Raw genomic sequence first — 17,101 nt, 5'->3', positions numbered from 1 at the left:
GGGGGTCGCGGACGGCGCGTTCGCCGCGGGTGCGGCGTCTTCACAGACCACACACCCCCGCACAGCACTCCTCCAGACTCCGCACACACGGACACACGCGAGACCGAGAGCGGTGGCTCAGGCCTCTACGCACAGCGGAGCCCACCGGACCCCCCCCCGTGGCCGTGCCGGGAGAGACAGAGAGAGCGGAGCTGCGCGCCAGCTGGCGCGTGGCCTGGCGGCCTGGTGCCGTGGTGGCTGGTGCGTGTTCATGACATCTCCTTATAGAACTCCTCCAAAGTTCGGGACCGGGTAGCGGGTTCACGACGCGGCGCACACCAATAACATACATCACACGACACACGTTCACGGACCCGAGGATTGCGTGTTCGCGACGATAATACTGGCCGCTGGGGCGCCCCAGTGTGATCGCTCCCCGTTTGCTGTGCCTCGCGGCCACAAGGCCGCCTCCTCCATGTGCCTCCTCACTCACTACCGCCCCCGGCGCTCTCTGCGGTACCCGCCTGCCCGCCCTCGCCCGCGGGGCCGCGGCGCAGGCCCAGCCGCCGCGGCCCGCCGCCAAATCCTCCAGAGCTCCGCCACGCACACACACCTGTCACCCCATTTCCCCTCCGCTGCCCCCCCCCCCTATCCCCCCTCCCCTACCAGGACAAACCCCTCTTACCCGCCCGGCGGCTCCTCCCCCCCCCACCCCCACCCCACCCCACCACCCCCACCCTCCGCTGCCCGCCGCCCCCGTCCCCGTCAGTCCATCGCCGACGTCGCCATCCCCTTTGCCCGCGCGACATAATCCCTCGACGGAGGCTTGATCGAGGGCGGGGCAACGTCCCCGCTCGCCCCTTCCACCGAATCGCGCAGCCGCAGCGGCGGCGGCTCGGACGCCTTCCGGCTCTCGCACGGCGCGTCCACGTGCGACCGCGAGTCGGACGACCCAGCCCCCGACAGCCGCCCGCGCTTGAACCTGTCCGGCACCGCGACAGAGCGCGCACGCAGGTCCGGCTGAGTCAGCCAGCGGGAAGCGTCGTCGGGCGCCGCCTGCCACATGCACTTGGAGAGGTGCGGCGCGCCAGGATCGCGGAGCTGGAGCCAGCCGAACCGGTCGCCCAAGCGGTCTTCGGGCTGCGCCGCCCACCCGACTCCGTCAAACGCGAGCCAGAGGTCGCTGCGCTCGGCGTGCCTCCAGCAGGGCTTCCCGTTCACCTCGCGCGACTCCAGCTTGTAGATGCCGAGGTAGTCGTGCCATCCTGCGGGCTCGCCCAGCCGCATGCCCGAGCCGAGCTCCAGCGCCATCGGAGCCTCCCAGTCCTCGCCGCCGAGGCGGGTCATGGTGCCGCCGCCGCAGGCCATCAGGAAGTTGGCCGTCTCGTTGCGCAGCCCCTTGGTCTGCTCCGAGACCCGGTCGATCAACTCCTGGGCGTAGTAGATCGCCATGCTGCCTCTCTCTCTGTGAGAGAGTTCTGTTGTTTAAACTCTTCTCTCTCCTTCCTGCGCGCGAGAGAGCGCCGCGATGCGAAGGAGTTTGCGCTAAATAAAAAATTCGCAAATCTTCTTATGAAGGCGGGGTGCTTTAAATAGATTCCTGCACGATCGGCCAAACTGTGCTCAAATTTACTTGCGGTCGTCCCGCTTCCCGGCCGACGGAAGCCGCATCGTTCGGGATGATCTCGTCAGAGGGGCAGCCGAGGAGGCGGGTGGCGATCGGCGGGGAATGGCGACTCCTGGCAGTGGTCATAGGGCTCCTGGTGCGCACCGCTTTCCCACGAACCCGCCAAAAGTCGCCGTGTGAGCGCCGCGCCGCCCGTCTCGCAGGGGTTTGGACTGCTCGGTGCCGCGTCGCGTTCGAGACAGTCCTACGCGGCACTGCGGAGCGAGGGTGCGCCGCTGCTCCTACCTAAGCCCCTCCCCGCCCACCGCGTCGCGCCCCACACACCTCCACCACGGCCGTCCCCCGCGGTAGGGTTCGTGACGGGCCCATCGGCGACGCTGACTATCCGTCCGACTCCAAAGGAGCTGGAGAAGCTGGGCGTGCCCTTTTCGCGGGGGCTGGACACGACGGTCGAGGTCAGGAGTAGCAGGGAGGGCGCACACCTAGGCTCTGCCCTCAAGGAAAGCTGGCTCGCCGCCGCTGACCTCAAGCCATGCCATCGCGTTCGTGCGTCCTCCTTGCTTGTCGCGTTGCCGCGTCCTCTCCACCCGTCCCACCCTCCCCCCCCCGGCACACCACACACACACACACACACACACACACACACACACACACACACACACACACACACACACACACACACACACACACACACACACACACACACACACACACACACACACACACACACACACACACACACACACACACACACACACACACACACACACACACACACACACACACACACACACACACACACACACACACACACACACACACACCACACCACCACCACCCCACCCCACCCCACACACATTTGTTTTGGCTGGGAATTTGTGAGAGTCGGCCTACCGCCGAGACGGCAATCTAAGACAAGAAGAGAAGAAGGAAAATGAAGAAAAAATCCAAGAGAGGGGTTGGAGGGCGGGAGAATCCAAAAAAGCCGTCCAAAAAGCCACAAAAAGCCAGCGAGCCTCCCGTTACGCGATTGCCGCGAAGCGCAGCATGATGCGTGGCCAGCTTGGGAGGCTGCCGCCGCTGTCAGAGGCGGCCGCCACTGTGAGGTCTCGAGGGCCGACCGGCCGGGCGAGCATCCGCGCTGCCGACGACGTGCTCGAGGCTGACCTTCAGAGCGACGAGATTCTCGCATGCTTTGAGGAGGCGCTCGGCGAACGGCAGCCAGAGATGGGAACGGATGCTGCAGCAGGGCGAGAGGCGAACGCCGAGAGTAAATCGCGGCGCGGCCGTCGGTTGGGCGCCTGGTAAAACGGCCGCACGTGAACATGGGGCACGGTAATGGATGGGATAGGTAGAGCGGTTTAGTGGTCCGAAGGAATCAAGGCAGGGCAGTGAGCTCGCAGGCTGCTCAGTCGCCGTCGCCGCGTGTCAAGTCAGGACAGAGCTCAGAGGACACGCCCGGCCGCTGCGCGTCCCGTGCCCCCGAGTTCATTTCACAGAGAATCCGCTGCGGCGTCTGTGGCTGAATGAGGTGCAGTGTTCCCGTGTAAATCCCGTTTTTTCTCTTTTTGGCATCACCTCGACAATCTGGCGCCGTTCTATGATGATCTACCAGCTCCCGGCGCTGCTCGCCGTCGCCCTCTCGCTCCGCCACCCTGTCCCCTCTGCCGGCCGCGCCGCCGTCCGCCTCTCCGTCTCTCCGCTTCCCGGCGCGCCGCAAGTGGCGGCGCCCGGTGTGGCGCCAGCGTGGTGGGCAGAGTGGCTCGAATGGACACCAGAGATGCAGCTGGCTGCCATCGTGGACATGCAGTCGAGGGCGAGCCCTGAAGACCAGCGGCGCGCGCAGGACGCCTTCGACGACGCGTGGCGTCGCGCGAGCGCTGTGGGCGCCGACGCGGAGCAGGCTGGCCGCGATGCTTATGTCGCTGCTCTCGCGACGCCCACCGCGCCTTTCGCCGCTCTGGGCGGCGAAGGAGGCGAGGGGGGGCGGGAGGAGAACAAGGCGGCGGCGCTCCTGCGGCAGGTCAAGGCCGCGGGCGTCGCCGGCTCGATCTCCTACGCGTTTTGGGAGGTCGCCTTTTGGGCTGCCTCGGTGCCGGTCTGCCTCGTCGCGTACCACCAGGCGACCGGCCAGTGGCCAGACCTCTCGGACAACGAAGACAAGGCGTACCTGGGCGCAGAGGCGTTCGCCTTTGTCAACCTGGCCAGGTTCGTGGTCCCTGTCCGCATCTCGCTCGCTCTGGCGACAACGCCCTGGGTGCAAGCCAACGTCGTGGACCGGTTTGGCATCGGCGGCGGCGGCGGCGGCGTGCAGCAGCCCGCCGCGGCGGTAGTGCGGACGGCCAGACGCTGTCTGGAGCGCGAGGTTGCCCGAGGTGACGCGAGATTGCCCGGGACTAGGCGGACCCTGACTGGAGCGAGCAGACGGCGGCGGCGGCGCAGGCGGCGGTGGTGGCGCCGACTGAGGAAGCTGCAAAGGCCGCGTGGCTCGCGGGCCAGCGCGGCTTGGTTCGGCCTCCTCCTCCTCCTCCTCCTCCGGCGTACGCGGGGGCATGCGGGGGCGGGATCACGGGCCGGGGCATCTCGGCGCATCTCGGGGCATCTCGGGGCCTCTGGAGATTAGGCATACGGGGGCGGGTACACGGGCAGGGTGGTCGCGACATCGCCGGTTGCTGTACCGTCGGTGCAAGGCGGGCGCAGCGCGCCGGAGATCCTCGCGCAGGGGGTCGCGAATCTGGCGCGCGGGCGGGCGGGGCGGGGTAGCGCTGACCACACCCGTGATGACGCGAGGTTGCGCGAGATTAGGCGCGGGACCCGACCGGATGGTGGTACGGGGCGCCGTCTCCGCTGTATTCTGGCATTCGCAAGGGGAGGGGGCGGGGGGGCGGGAGTGCGGGGTGTGCCAGCTAAGGAGTGCGTGCACTCTGAATGACTAGGCCCTCGCCGGAAGGATGGGCCCGGGCGCGGGCAAGGGGAGGCGAAGCCTCTGCCCCGCCTCCTCCTCCTCCTCCTCCTCCTCCTCCTCCTCCTCCTCCTCCTCCTCCTCCCCCCCGCCGGGCGGCTGGTGAGTGAGGTCGCAATCCGTAGGCAAAGCCTCTGCCCGTCGCCCCCCTCTCCCTCGCCGCCGTCGGGCTGCTGCTCTTCTTGCTCGGCTCGTAGAGACGCCGATCTCGACCGATCTCCGAAGGATCGCCGAGGGGTGGTGCTGTTTTGGGGGAGGGAGGGGGGGGGGGGGCATGCGGTCTCTTAAGTCGCTCCGGTGCCGATTCGGCGCGAGACGTGGAGGCGGGTGCCGCGAGAGGAGGGTCTAGGTCTAGAGGGTGGCGCGCAGTGAGGAGAGTCCACAGGCGCACGGGCCAGCAGTGACCAGTGAGCAGAGGTCGTTGACCCAGAGCTGGGGGGGGGTCTAGCTAGGGGACTAGGCAGGCGGACTGATCCGTGCGTCTGCGTGTGTGGTGCGGGAGCCCCCTCGACCCCCCACCTGCTTGCGTTTGAGTGCACTCTTGTGTCAATTCACTCGACTCGTGGCCCCAAGTGTGAGGTGTGACGGAGAACGAGTACGACCAAGAGCACCACGAACCTTCGAACCCGATGAGCGATGTGGAGAGAGACGCTGCTCGCAACCCTTTTAATTAAATCATGTGGTGCGTCCGAAGCGCCGGAAATTTGCGACAGCCGGGTCGCCGTCCCGTTGCCTGCGTCGGACCGCCGCTTGGCAACGGTGTGCATAAATGTGCAAGGCTCTGTTGAGGCCCAACTCCCGAGCTGCAGCTGGGCGCGCGATGGCTCTGCTCGTTGCTCTCTTCCTCTGCGAACGCGCGCAGGGCCGCAGGCCCTTGAGCCTTGTGCGGGCTACATCCATTCTTGACCCCGACTACCACCTCGATCCTCCAGCAAGTATGTGGGGCCAAGGTACTCAAGGACCCGCACTTAGACCTCTGGCCCACGGCGGGCGGGCGGACTTCCGCAACACGACCTACAAGCTCCTGGTGAACGGCACCTACATGACCGAGAGGTGCACATTACGGCCCTGGTCTTCGGCGAGACCACGTGCACTGAAGAACGGCTGTACGCCGGGGGCTCGCGTCAGCTATTTTACGCCGCCGGGAACTCAACGGTATGTGCCGTACGCTCTCATTTTTGCATACATAAACTTCTCCGCACACACAAGGTGGTGGGGCAAAAGAGGGGCGCAACCCTCTCCCGACTCCACGTCTACCTACGAGCGGGGTTCTCACAGGCACAGCACTCGCCACAGGCACGGCACAGGAACTTCGACACTGACAAACGACACAAGTACACCGGTCCGCAAGAGGCACTACACCACCAACGCGCCTCTGTGCTGGCGCGGAGAATACACTACAGAGAGGGGGAACCGTTTCGTAGTACTCTACGAGTATCGCGACGTAGTACTGAAGCGTGGGTGGACGCGCGCGGCGCGTCGCCTGACGCCGCGGTTTCTGGGCTGTGCCGGGTCTATGGCTGCCTCTCGCTCTTCGCGGAGAGGGGGGGCGGGGCTCATGACATCGTGTTTTGCGGCTTCTTTGCCTCGGGCCCCCACTCTGGAACCTTGAGGCCGGTTGTGACCGAGATCCGTTCCTCGACGTGCCTATTCGCATGCGCGGTCTCAGAGCAGCTTCTGGTGAGACGGTGGGGCGGGGCGGTGCGCCCAAACACGTGCGCGATGGCGTAGTTGGCGACCGCCTGTTTGTTGTAGTACTGCGCGTTGAACCACGACAGGCTGGCGACGAGGAGGATGACGGCGGGTGGGACGGTGGAGCGCTCGTACAGCCAGGCCATCCACATGATCGCGACCTCGTACGTGATGCCAGGGTTGCGGAGCCACACGTTGATCGCAGCGCACATTCGCTTTTGCAGCATCACGTCGATCTGCTTGTGCTTGACCAGCGTGAGCATGAGGTAATCGACACCGCCCGGAAGCCCGCTGATGAAGAAGCATAGAAAGTTGCGCAGCGCACCCCACTCATAGGTCTGGCCGAGGAAGCCAACAGTCGGGATGAACATGAGATGGTGGAAGTAGTCCGCGGAGGTGAGGTTGCGGAAGGCGAGCATGTGGTAGACGTGGACCGCGTTTACGATGTAGATCGGCCACGGCGAGGCGGAGCCAAATACGCTGCGATCGTGGTAGATGCGCGAGTCCATCGCGTTGAAGGGGTCCTTCATCACAACCAGCACCGACTTGATCGAAGTGGCCACCACCAGCAGATTGGCGAAGGAGTGCACAGAGAACCAACGCGCCTGCCGGGCGACACGGCCAAGTAAGAGAGAGGCTGGCGGCAGTTAGCCTTCCTTATCGGCGCACTTTGCTAGAGGAGCTCGCGGCATCAAAGATGGCGATGAGGAGGAGGGAAATGATGTTGCCCGCCTGCGTGTGAAGACAGTCAGAGGGGGCGCGTGTTGGAAATGTGCCGCCTGCAGTCTTTGCGGGGCTTTGCGCGTGTATTCAGCGTTGCAAGAGCGATTATCAGGCATCTAATTTCCCAGCGAAGGGCAGCTCCATCGGATTCATGCCTCGGCTCCGCCGCCAGCACCAAATTAGCTCACCGGTGAGGGAACCTTGATGCGAATTTCAGCGTGGGGTGCCGCCTGTGACAGGGCCGAAAGAGAGGCGGTGAGCGTGGGGTCGGCTACCGGGGGAGCACGCGCCCGCCAGCGGGTTGCTGCGAGAGCCCGGAGGCGCGGCAATCACCGGGCGCGGCAAAAACTTCTGGCGCCCACAAAGTAAAACATCACGGTTCCGTTATGCAGGCACATGCAGCAGCTCAGTGCCACGGCACTTACCACGTGCAAGCAGCGAGGCGCGGATCAACGGTCTCCGCCCCTCCTCGACCTCGATCCTGAGCTGCCCCAGCGGTGTAACGAGAATTACAGGCTCTCACCGCCGCATTACCCTCCAACACGCAAGCGTGCTGCGACATCAATGCCAACACGGATCATGCGTTTTTTTCAACTGTGCAGGTGTATGATCGTCGAGGAGTCAGCTAGGGCGCACCGAGGCGGAGCCGACCGTCTCGTTCGCTACAATGCCCGGGAGAGGATCATAGAGGGCGACCGAGTGCGCGAGGGAACGGCGCAGCTACGCCGGCCGCATGCCTTCATTCTGACGCTGGACCCGTCGAGCCCACGAGCGATTCATTCATTCGAATTGCTCGACGGTCTCGGCTTCAAGGCGGTGCTCGTGCCGGGACACGCCGCGCTGTCCAACGACAGCCCCACGCGCCGCTGGTCTAACGTGTTTGGCGTTTGGAAGCTGCTCAGCACCTTTGCGCGCTCTCCCACCGCCGGCGACTGGAGCTAAAGTCTCTACCCGAGATCTTCCGGTCCCCTCCCAATGCATGTGTTTCACGCCTAGGCGAATGGGGCTACTTCTTTGAAGATGACATCGGCCTGGCGGCCGCCGGGACACGCGCGCGCGACGTGGCGGCGGTTGCTGCCAACGAGAGCGCCCACGGCCTCTGCATTTTGCGGCGTTGCACGCGGATGGCCTCAACTTTGCACACGCACCGCTCTGAGTAGGCGAGGGGCTCATGGTGTACCTGGGGCTGTGTCTCAATCTCAAGGTGCAGACCGGGCCACTGCTCAGGCGGCCGAAGTTAAGGCCGGGAAAACCACCCAGACCATGACTCCTCTGGACGCGTTGTGGGCCTCTCACACAGACAGCGAGGCGACACGGTGTCGAATGCACCGCCGCAGGACGGGGCGTGGCTGCGCGTCGTGCGCCCACGCCATGGCCATCTCTCGGGCTGGCGTTCGCTCTCTCTTCGCCTTCCAAAAGGCGACGATCTCAGCCAGACCTTAGCAAGATCGCCCGCAAACACAGCTGCATGTTTGTGCACATGCGCATGTCATGTGCATCTCGGCCGGCAACATCTCGGATTGGTTCCGATGCCTCGGGGCATGCCCGACACAATGCCCAGGCAAACCGCTCTTGGGACCCGATGTCCGACCAGATCATCAAGCACTGGTGCCGCCTCCACCGGGGCTTCGCCGTCTTCCGCCCCGACGGCCTCGGCCAGTCGTGGCACTACCGAGGCCGAGGCCCCTCCTTCCACACGCGCGTTGCGCGGTGCCTTCACGCTTGCGGCTGCTGCCAGGTGCATTCTTCCAGGACCATCGCCGCTTCAACTCGACCATCAACGGGCTGGACGACTCGCCAATCGCGTGCAGCGAGGCGCGGCGCTCGTCGGCTACTCGTGCGGAGATAAACGCACAGACTGACAGCCGAGGAGACCGGTACCGCAGCACCGACGCGCCCTCGCGGACTGGGTCCCAGAACAAACATTAGAACAAACGCTTTTGATCACTCGTTGACGCCGTCCCCCAGGGGTGTTCATTGATGCGCACACCGTCACCGATCCACGAACGACGAAAAGCGCGAGATCCGAGAAGCCGAACTCCCGCGCCGTGAATACAGAATTGACAGAATTGTGTATTATCATGAAAAAGGGGCTTCGTATTTTCTTCCGCGCGGTCACACTATGACACGATCTCCGATCGTACACATGACACCATGCCGGATCCTTTCTCTCGTGCCGGCGCGTCTCCACACCAAGACACATTTGACACACGTCACAACGCCTTTGCCTCGGTGTGGGGCACATGAAGTCGAAGTCGCTTCTCGTCGCCGTTGCCCTCGCCTCGCGCTGCGAGGCCTTCGCCGGCCCGCGCCCGCCGCTTCGCACGAGCCACGCGCGCGGCGACGCGCAGCCGCACTCCTCCTCGCCCGCGCGCTTGCGCGGTGGCGGCGGCGGCGGCGCTGCTGCTGCGCTTGCGCTCGACGTCAACCCGGTGATCCTCCGGCTGACGCGCGACTCGATGGCCGAGCTTCTGACGAGCTGCGCGATCGGCTATGGCGCCACCAAGGCGGGATACCTCTCCGGCTCTCAGATACGATCACTGGCCGGAGTCGTCTTCAACGTCTTTCTCCCGGCGATGCTGCTCACGTCTGTCGCGTCGACCGTCGCCGAGCAGCAGGCGGGCGCGGCGCTGGCGGTGATGCCGATCGCCGCGTGGGCTCAGGTGGCCGTCGGCGCGTCCGTCGCTTCGGTGTCGCTGCAGCCCGCCGTAGCGAGCATGGCCTGCCACAAGCAGCGGAGCACCGGGAGAGAGCTCATCTGCTGATCAGGTCTCGCTGGCGCTGCTGCGGCTGCCGCGCCGCTCGTCGGCGGGCAGAGGCGTCTCCGTCCTCTCCTCATTTGGCAACGCAGGCGTGCTTTCGCCCCTCCTCTCGTCTCGCCGCTACATTCTCGCCGCTACATATATCGCCGCTGCATATGGCTCTACTGCGCACGCAACAGATTCTCTCTTAGCGCACGTGTCCCCTACCGTCACGTGTCCCCTACCGTCATGCATTGGAGAGCACGTGCTACCACACTCGGGGGCTGGCCCGTGTGTGCCGCACGTTCGATCTGTGGCGCTAGGCGTGCTCCCCCTCCTCTTCGTCTCGTCGCTCTTCCGAGGGGCGGCGCAGGAGGCGAGTCGCACCTTTTAGGAGTCTAGGAGCCTTCTAGAACGGCCCGCGAGGAGAGACCACACGGCAGCGTGGCGGACGAACCCCGCGCTCGTGGCGCTGGGAACTACGTGACAGGAATCACAGTGTGTGAGCGTGATGCAACGACCAGGCCACCCGTCGCCGGGCAACATCTCTCGTCGCCATGTTCCTCCTCGGATGGTCTCCTCTCTTCTGGACTCTCGGCTACGCCCTTCTCACCGGCCACGCCGCCCTCTCCCCCGCCGCCGCCGCCGCCGCCGCCGCCGCCGAGCCCGCCGCCACTGCCACCGCCGCCGCCCTCTCCCCCGCCACCTCCGCCACCGCCGCCACCGCCGCCACCGCCGCCCTCCCCGTCGGCGCCGCGAGGGCGGCGCGGCTGCGGCAGCTACGCGCGAGCCTACGCCGCGCTCTGAGCCCTCCGATAGCCGCGTGTCTGGCCGGGCTAGTCGTCGGGTCGGCGCCGCCGCTCCGCGCCGCGCTGCTGCCTGCCGCTGCGCCGTCTGCGCCGTCGCTGCAGAGCTGGCTTCCCCTCTTCCGCTGCCTCGAGGCCCTCGGCAAAGCATACTCGCCGGCAGCGCTGCTGGCGCTCGCCGGATCGCTCGCCGCGTCTGCCGACCACTAGGAGCCTTCTAGGAGCCTTCTTGGAACTTTCCTAAAGGTGCTCGCCGGATCGCTCGCCGCGCCTACCGAGCAGCGGAGGGCGGGGGAGGGGGAGCTCGGCGCGTCGGCGTCGCACGTGGTGGCGATCGCGGTTGCGCGCTTCTGCGCTGTGCCGCTGCTCTCCTTCGCCCTGCTGCATGCGAGATGTAGCCGAGATGCGGGGGAGACGTAGCCGAGATAGTGTCGCTGCTCTGCGCCGGCCTGTTGCAGGTGCTTTGGTAGAGGGGTCTCTCTGAACACTGGACCGCTGCTGTTCTCCGCCCTGTTTCAGGCCGCGCTGCGAGCAGGGCTCCTCCCCGCCGACCCTCTGCGCGATTTGGTGCTGCTGCTGCAGTCCTGCATGCCGTCGGCGCAGAACTCTGTCTTGGCGCTGCAGGCGGAGGGCTTCCCTCGGCCAGATCTCGGCTGGATCTCGGCTGGCTCTTGGCTGGATCTCGGCTAGCTCTCGGCAGACCTCTGTGCTGGCGCTGCAGGTGGACGGCAGCCCCGAGCGCGCAGCGAGGATGGCGCGAGTGCTGCTGGCGATCTACCTGATCGCCGCGCTGCCGGTCGCCGGCATCCTTTCCCTCCTCCTGCAGCGGTACTCGGCGGTAGGAGGGGTTGGACTAGCGACGCTCGGGCTGTGACGCGAGGGCAGGGCGGAGAACATGCCGAGTTGCGAGTCCGACGCACCGGCCGTCGGCCATGGCGGCGTGCGGGGTGTGGCGGAGGAGTTCGGTCGTCTCGGACGGCGTTTGCGCGCCACGTGTCCTCACCCACACCGCCACACGCCACACCGCTCGGCAGCCGACACACAGCCGACACAGCGACAGGCATACTCGTGCAACAACCCGGCTGGGGGCCGCTCTGCAGCTGGTAGGATTAGGCCGGGGCGCTTTTCACGGAACACGCGCGATTTTACGCATTACGGAATTACCTATCCTATTACGCAAATCGCAATAGCCAATACGCGTTGGCCGTTGCACCGGGGTTGTTGCACGAGTATATGGGGGACACGATGTCTCAAATATGAGGGGTTTTGACTCCTACCAGCTCCTGACGCTATCCCTGGCAGCTCTAATGACCAGGATCAGTAGTGCTATAATAGAGGGTGCCCATACTAACGCAGGAGCTGCCACACTCGCCCGGACCGTCCCCTTCTGGGGCCGGTTCCGCAGCCCGCGAGAGCCGACAGCGGGGCCGTGCCGCGGGTGCCTACTGCCGAGTGCCACAAACACTGCGCCGTCCCGCCATCACCTACAGGCTGTCTTGTGTGATGGTTGGGATGTCCAAACGCCACCATCTTGGCTCTTGCGACCTCAAACCCGCGAGCTGTATGGGTGATCCTGACGTCGACAGACGCCCGAGGACCACGGTGAAGCTGAGCCGGAACGAGTCGACAAGTCTCGTCTGAGCCCGTGGCGGTCGCCGGCTGAGTCGCTGTGCACGGACCGGTACCTCAGGCGTCACCTCCGCAGCCTCAGGTCTCACACTCCATCACCTCCGCCGGGACGCCGTCGGTGGCACGCTCGGCGGCGAGTTTGTTGCAGCCCCACAGCGAGCGCGGCGTCGAGCCTGTTCCGTCTGGTCGGTTCGCGGCACTCACTGGGTGCCAGGGAGTGCCGCCGACACGCGAGCGGTGCTTCCTGGCAGCGTGCGCCGGCTGTGGGGCTGCAACAAACATAAGGCTTTTTTGGGACATTTTTCGACGCTTTTGTCCCACATATACTCGTGCAACAACCCACCGGCCCACCGCGACGCGCGAGGGGGGTGGCGCTGGCGGCTGGCGGCCGGGGCACATAGAGGGGAGGGGAGACGCGCATCTACGAATCAAGTTGGCGCCGGCATACTCGATAGGCTAGCCTGTAGCCATACTGGAATGGCGAATGTGGTATGTGCTGGGACCCGCTGTGGGTGTCCTCGCAACCTCGGGCTCAGCGGTAACAACACTCAAAAGCCGTTGGTACCCGTAGACGGGCTGCGTGGACTTGACCGCGCCCCACCCACTAGTGCAGCCATGCCCGTCCCTGCGGCCCTTCTCTCCCGGTCTTCCCTCACCGCCCCTCGCTCACTCGCACGCGCGCCTCTCCCGCCTCTCTCCCGCCCTGCGTCACCGCGGACCACAGCGAAGCGAAGCTGGCGGAGCCTCAGCACACCGCCGACCCCCTCATATCCCCCCTCCCCTCCCCGTCCTCCTCCCGACGCCTCCGCCCCTCGCTACGAGGAGGCCGCGAGGCAGGCGGCACGACAACGCGGCCCGAGGCCAGCTGGGGCCGGGCCTGCAGGAAGGAGGACAGGCGTACCGCCAACGTCACGACGCGGAGATTGGGAGAGATCAGGCGCCGAAGTCGGGGGAAGCGACGGGGGGCAGCTGGAGCAGCTTGCGCGCGTCGGCGGAGCCGTGCGCCTAGCGAGTCCCTCAACCAGTCTCAATCCAACGCTTGTGAGGGTGTGCGCGTCGGCAGAGCCGTGCGCCGTGGGCGGGGGAGGCGCGGCGTAGATGTCGGGGGCGCCTGGGGAGGATGGATGTGGATTGAGAGACAGGAACCCTCGCTGCCCGCTCCCTCCCCGAGATGCAATCTCGAGATACAATCTCGCACCTCGCTTGCGCAGCTCCTCTCGCCACTGCGCCGCGTCGAGCTGCCGCGCCTGAGTACGGCGAGACGCGATGAGAACCCCTCCCCCCCTGCGCCATCCGCCTCCAGGCTGCCCATCCTGCTGCTCGCGCTCGAACTGCCACGAGCACTTTAGTCTCGGCTGCCGCCCGACCGCTTGCTGCGCGGCTGCGCCTCCGGAGGCAGGCGACGGAAGCAGAGGGTCTGAGGGCGGCACCTATTCACAGCGGTAGGCATGAAGAGGCGCTGCTCACAGGCGACGGCGGCAGGGGGGCGGAGGCACCTCCCATGCCGTGGCGCGGGAGGCTGTGTTGACGTAGAACACACGACCCATGACATCGACACTCCGCAGCCACCCTGCCGGAGGGACGGGCGGGTCGGCGGCCTGCGCGTTGAAGCGCCCCCGCGGCGCCGTCGCCCGCGCGAGGATCTGCCGGAGCCCGCCCGCCCGCTTTGCTGCCGCCTCCGCCTCCTCGGGATCGGTGGCACGGCCAGAGTCGGTCGCACGAGGAGGAGCGGCGGGAGCGGGCGTGGCGGCGGCGGTGGCGGACAGGGCGCCTCGCGCGCACACCGCCGCGCGCCTCACCCGCTGCAGCCAGCCGGCGCCGGTGTGCTGGCGCAGCTTGCTCGTGTACTGCTGCTCGAGACCCGAGTGGCGGAGGAGGCCGGCGCGGGCGGCGTGGCCGGAGTGCGCCGGTGCGGGCGTGAAGGCTGCCGTCGAGCAGAGGACGACGGCGGCGGCAAAGAAGATCGTGAGCCTAGCTTGAGCCATTTGAACTTCGGTCATCAAGCTGAGATCTCGGGGAGATCTTGAATGTTTTTCTTTTTCGCCCTTTTGTTATGAACTACGCAAGGCTTACAGTCAGTCGGTCAGTGTTACACACGTCCTATCACGGACGACGGGGCACACGCACTCGCGGAACACACGGGGCATTCATTACTCGCAAAATGTGGGAACCGAAAGTACCGGTAAGTAAGGAGATGGAGACCCCCCCCCCCCCCGAAGGTAGCGTCTACGCTACTATGAAGAATTCTTAAAATACAAGCCTCTCTCACAAAAGCAGATGACCGTCGGTGACCGTGTGTATTATTATTAACAACGAAGGCGCTCTCAAAAAAAAGACGCCGCGGAGTCAGTCCGCCCGAGCCAGCCAGGCACCCCCGCCTGCTGCCGCACCCGCGCTCCCATGACGGTCTTTGTCACCACGTTATGATCATCCACATCGGCGAATTCAATCTCGCGCTCGCCGTCCGGCACCAACTTGATTCGTAGATGCGCGTCTCACGGCCGGACCGCGGGACGGGGAGGGAGGGGGGTGGATCCGTAAATCCGTAAGTCCGTAAATCGTGTAACAAAAAACCACGAGAGACTCCCCCGCCGCACCCAGCTACAAGGCAGGCAGAGACACAGCACTCGCGACACGCTGAGAAGCCGGAGGCTGGCCTCTCCAATGCTCGCGCAACGCTGTCTGAGTGTCTGTGCACGCGCAGCAGCTCTCCGGGGTCCGCGCGGGCGGCGCACACAGTGGGAGGGCGACGACCGTGCGACTGTAACGCTACGTATATCTCTTAACAATCACTATATTCGCGCTTGCGCTGCTGCGAGTGCGACTATCAACCTCTGTCGCGTGCGCATATAATCCCCTCCATCTTGTCGTACAGCCTTGACCTCTCCGCCTCTGCGGCATCAGCGCGCCTCGCCTCTGCCTCCATCGAAATCTGCAGCGCGTCGAGCTGCTCGCGCAGCTCGGCCTGCATCTTGGCCCGCATCTCGCCGATACGCCACTCAAAATCAGCTCGAGCTGCGTGTGTTACCTCGTCGGCCATCCGCTCGGCCGCTTTGATGTCGCGTTTAGCAGCCTGCTGCGCTGTCCTCAGGTTGTCGCGGTCGGAACGCCTACGCTCTTGTGCCGCAGCAAGCTCAGCCCGCGCCGATGCGAGCGCCTTCTTCACAGCGCTCGCAGAGCGCTGCTCAGAAGCGAGCTCCTTGGTCTGTGACCGCAACTTCTCTTCCAACTCCTGCCGGAGCAGCACCTCAGCACTCGGCCACTCGCACGGCTGCATGGATGTCCGAGACATTAGCGTGTTTTGCGCGTCTGTGCTGACGAGAGTGCGGGAGAAGCTACCCTTGTGCTCCGCGGAGATTACATCAGCGGTAGCTGCCTGGGGACACAACAGCATTGCTCGTGGCCGAGCTGGCATAAGCCGCCGCACCAGCCTCTGCGGCTGCAGCGGTGCTTCGGATCGCGTCGAGCACTGCGCCTGTATCGTGCTTGAGCATGGCCTCGAGCGTACTGAGGTCGGCTGTCCCGAGTTCGTTGAGCAGACCCTCCAGCACAATGCTGAGCTGCGTCGGTGCCATGTGTCGACGTGTCCAAGGGAACGGACGTCGCCGAAGGCCTTGTTCACGCCGAAAAGTACGTCTAACGCCTCCTGCTAGCTGGGGCACGCTCCCACGCGGCTGGGGGCCGCTCTCCAGCTCGATTAGGGCGCTTTTCGCGCGATTTTACGGAATTACGGATTGGAGGGGGGTGGCGGCACATAGGGGGAGGGGGAGACGCGCATCTACGAATCAAGTTGGTGCCGGCGTGCTGATCCTTGATCCGCTGGCGCTTGTCCCATTTGATTGTGTCGTCGTTCCCCTGACCACATCGCTCCACAGCGGCCGTCCAGGCCACGCGCGGCGCCGCGCATGCCGCGCGCCACACTCGCCGCGGCTTGCAGTACCGCGCCACTGCAGCCTCGCGAACGTCGCGCACAGATCCAGGAGGCTGCCCACCAAGCAGCAGAGTGCTGCACCGGCTTGCAGCGGAGGCTGTGGCGCTGCGGCGCCGTCTCCCCGCCCTGTCCACGGAGCAGGCGCGCGGCGGCACGGCCCTCCACCAGTCGCAGGAGGTGCGCACCTCCCAAAGGAAGCACCAGATGCTCCCTCAGCACACGCAGCTTTGCGCAGCGCAGCGCACGGGCCACGCCACGCAAAGCCGACCCTCAGTCTGCCCGAGAGGCTGTCTGCGGAAGGCCTGGCAAGCGCGCGCCCGCCTTCTCCGCGGCCATGCCCTCCGCCCGGGCGAGCGAGCAACAAAGAGGCGGATCTCGCCAGATTTTAGTAAATTATTTTTTCTGAAGGTGCAGCGGCTCGATACGCGGTAGAGCTCTACTCGAGTAGGCGCAGCGTGATTTATCGCAGAATGCTATGGCTCGCAGTTGCTGGCGGCGGCGGCCTCGCCGCGCCCCGCGCCACGCCCGCGCTGCTGGTGTGCCGCCGCGCTTGCGCGCCGCTCTGCGCCGAGCCGCTGCCAGCAACGGAGCGTCCGGCCGTTGCGCCGCCATCGTGCCAGCCGGTCGCCGCTCCTCACCCGGCCACGATAGCGCCCGAGGAGCTGCAGAAGGAGTGCGACGTGCGACACACGCGTGGCTCTGGCCCGGGCGGGCAACACCGCAACAAGGTGAGCACCGCCGTGGTGCTCACTCACCGGCCGACCCAGGTGTCCGCCTCTGCATCTGAGGAGCGCAGTCAGGCGCGGAACGTGGCAATTCCTAGATGCGGACTGGTCACGACGCGTCGGGGCGTTCTGCACAGACCTCGGCCCTCGTAGCTCCAACCGCTGGACGCAGTGCACGACAAGGCCTCAGCCCTCAGTCTTCCCCGTGCAGGCCGCCAACGCGCTGCAGCGCCTCCGCCTCCGCCTCGCTCTCGACATGCGAACCGACCCTCCGCCGACGGCGCCG

The 17,101-nt window shown here is 65.7% G+C and overlaps 5 protein-coding genes across 5 annotated transcripts; 2 read left to right on the top strand and 3 right to left on the bottom strand.

Annotated features, from left to right (window-relative positions):
* Positions 1 to 2,944: 2,944 nt before the first annotated feature.
* Positions 2,945 to 4,411, top strand: EMIHUDRAFT_220761 (hypothetical protein; the record flags this gene model as incomplete). The annotated part of the gene is made up of 7 exons (XM_005757044.1): positions 2,945 to 2,957; positions 3,106 to 3,137; positions 3,222 to 3,863; positions 3,940 to 3,981; positions 4,085 to 4,114; positions 4,230 to 4,331; positions 4,397 to 4,411. 7 exons carry the CDS (start codon positions 2,945 to 2,947, stop codon positions 4,409 to 4,411), a joined length of 876 nt encoding a protein of 291 aa, XP_005757101.1.
* A 1,822-nt stretch (positions 4,412 to 6,233) lies between these two features.
* EMIHUDRAFT_220760 (hypothetical protein) lies at positions 6,234 to 7,545 on the bottom strand (the record flags this gene model as incomplete). The annotated part of the gene is made up of 4 exons (XM_005757043.1): positions 6,234 to 6,245; positions 6,284 to 6,865; positions 6,930 to 6,992; positions 7,507 to 7,545. 4 exons carry the CDS (start codon positions 7,543 to 7,545, stop codon positions 6,234 to 6,236), a joined length of 696 nt encoding a protein of 231 aa, XP_005757100.1.
* A 1,676-nt stretch (positions 7,546 to 9,221) lies between these two features.
* EMIHUDRAFT_453794 (hypothetical protein) lies at positions 9,222 to 11,701 on the top strand. Its single transcript, XM_005757042.1, has 7 exons — positions 9,222 to 9,673; positions 9,753 to 9,834; positions 10,048 to 10,100; positions 10,249 to 10,701; positions 10,777 to 10,917; positions 11,050 to 11,154; positions 11,252 to 11,701. Exons 1-7 carry the CDS (start codon positions 9,227 to 9,229, stop codon positions 11,402 to 11,404), a joined length of 1,434 nt encoding a protein of 477 aa, XP_005757099.1. The 5' UTR covers positions 9,222 to 9,226; the 3' UTR covers positions 11,405 to 11,701.
* Positions 11,702 to 13,092: 1,391 nt separating this feature from the next.
* EMIHUDRAFT_220753 (hypothetical protein) lies at positions 13,093 to 14,144 on the bottom strand (the record flags this gene model as incomplete). Its single annotated transcript, XM_005757041.1, has 5 exons — positions 13,093 to 13,164; positions 13,197 to 13,270; positions 13,358 to 13,406; positions 13,656 to 13,729; positions 13,880 to 14,144. 5 exons carry the CDS (start codon positions 14,142 to 14,144, stop codon positions 13,093 to 13,095), a joined length of 534 nt encoding a protein of 177 aa, XP_005757098.1.
* An 842-nt stretch (positions 14,145 to 14,986) lies between these two features.
* EMIHUDRAFT_220752 (hypothetical protein) lies at positions 14,987 to 15,734 on the bottom strand (the record flags this gene model as incomplete). Its single annotated transcript, XM_005757040.1, has 2 exons — positions 14,987 to 15,391; positions 15,549 to 15,734. 2 exons carry the CDS (start codon positions 15,732 to 15,734, stop codon positions 14,987 to 14,989), a joined length of 591 nt encoding a protein of 196 aa, XP_005757097.1.
* Between the last annotated feature and the right edge of the window lie 1,367 nt (positions 15,735 to 17,101).

Source organism: Emiliania huxleyi (assembly GCF_000372725.1).
Source record: "Emiliania huxleyi CCMP1516 unplaced genomic scaffold EMIHUscaffold_93, whole genome shotgun sequence".
In the NCBI taxonomy this organism is placed as follows: Eukaryota; Haptophyta; order Isochrysidales; family Noelaerhabdaceae; genus Emiliania; species Emiliania huxleyi.
Note: the sequence above shows the minus strand (reverse complement) of the source record. Positions and strands in the feature narration are given on the sequence as shown.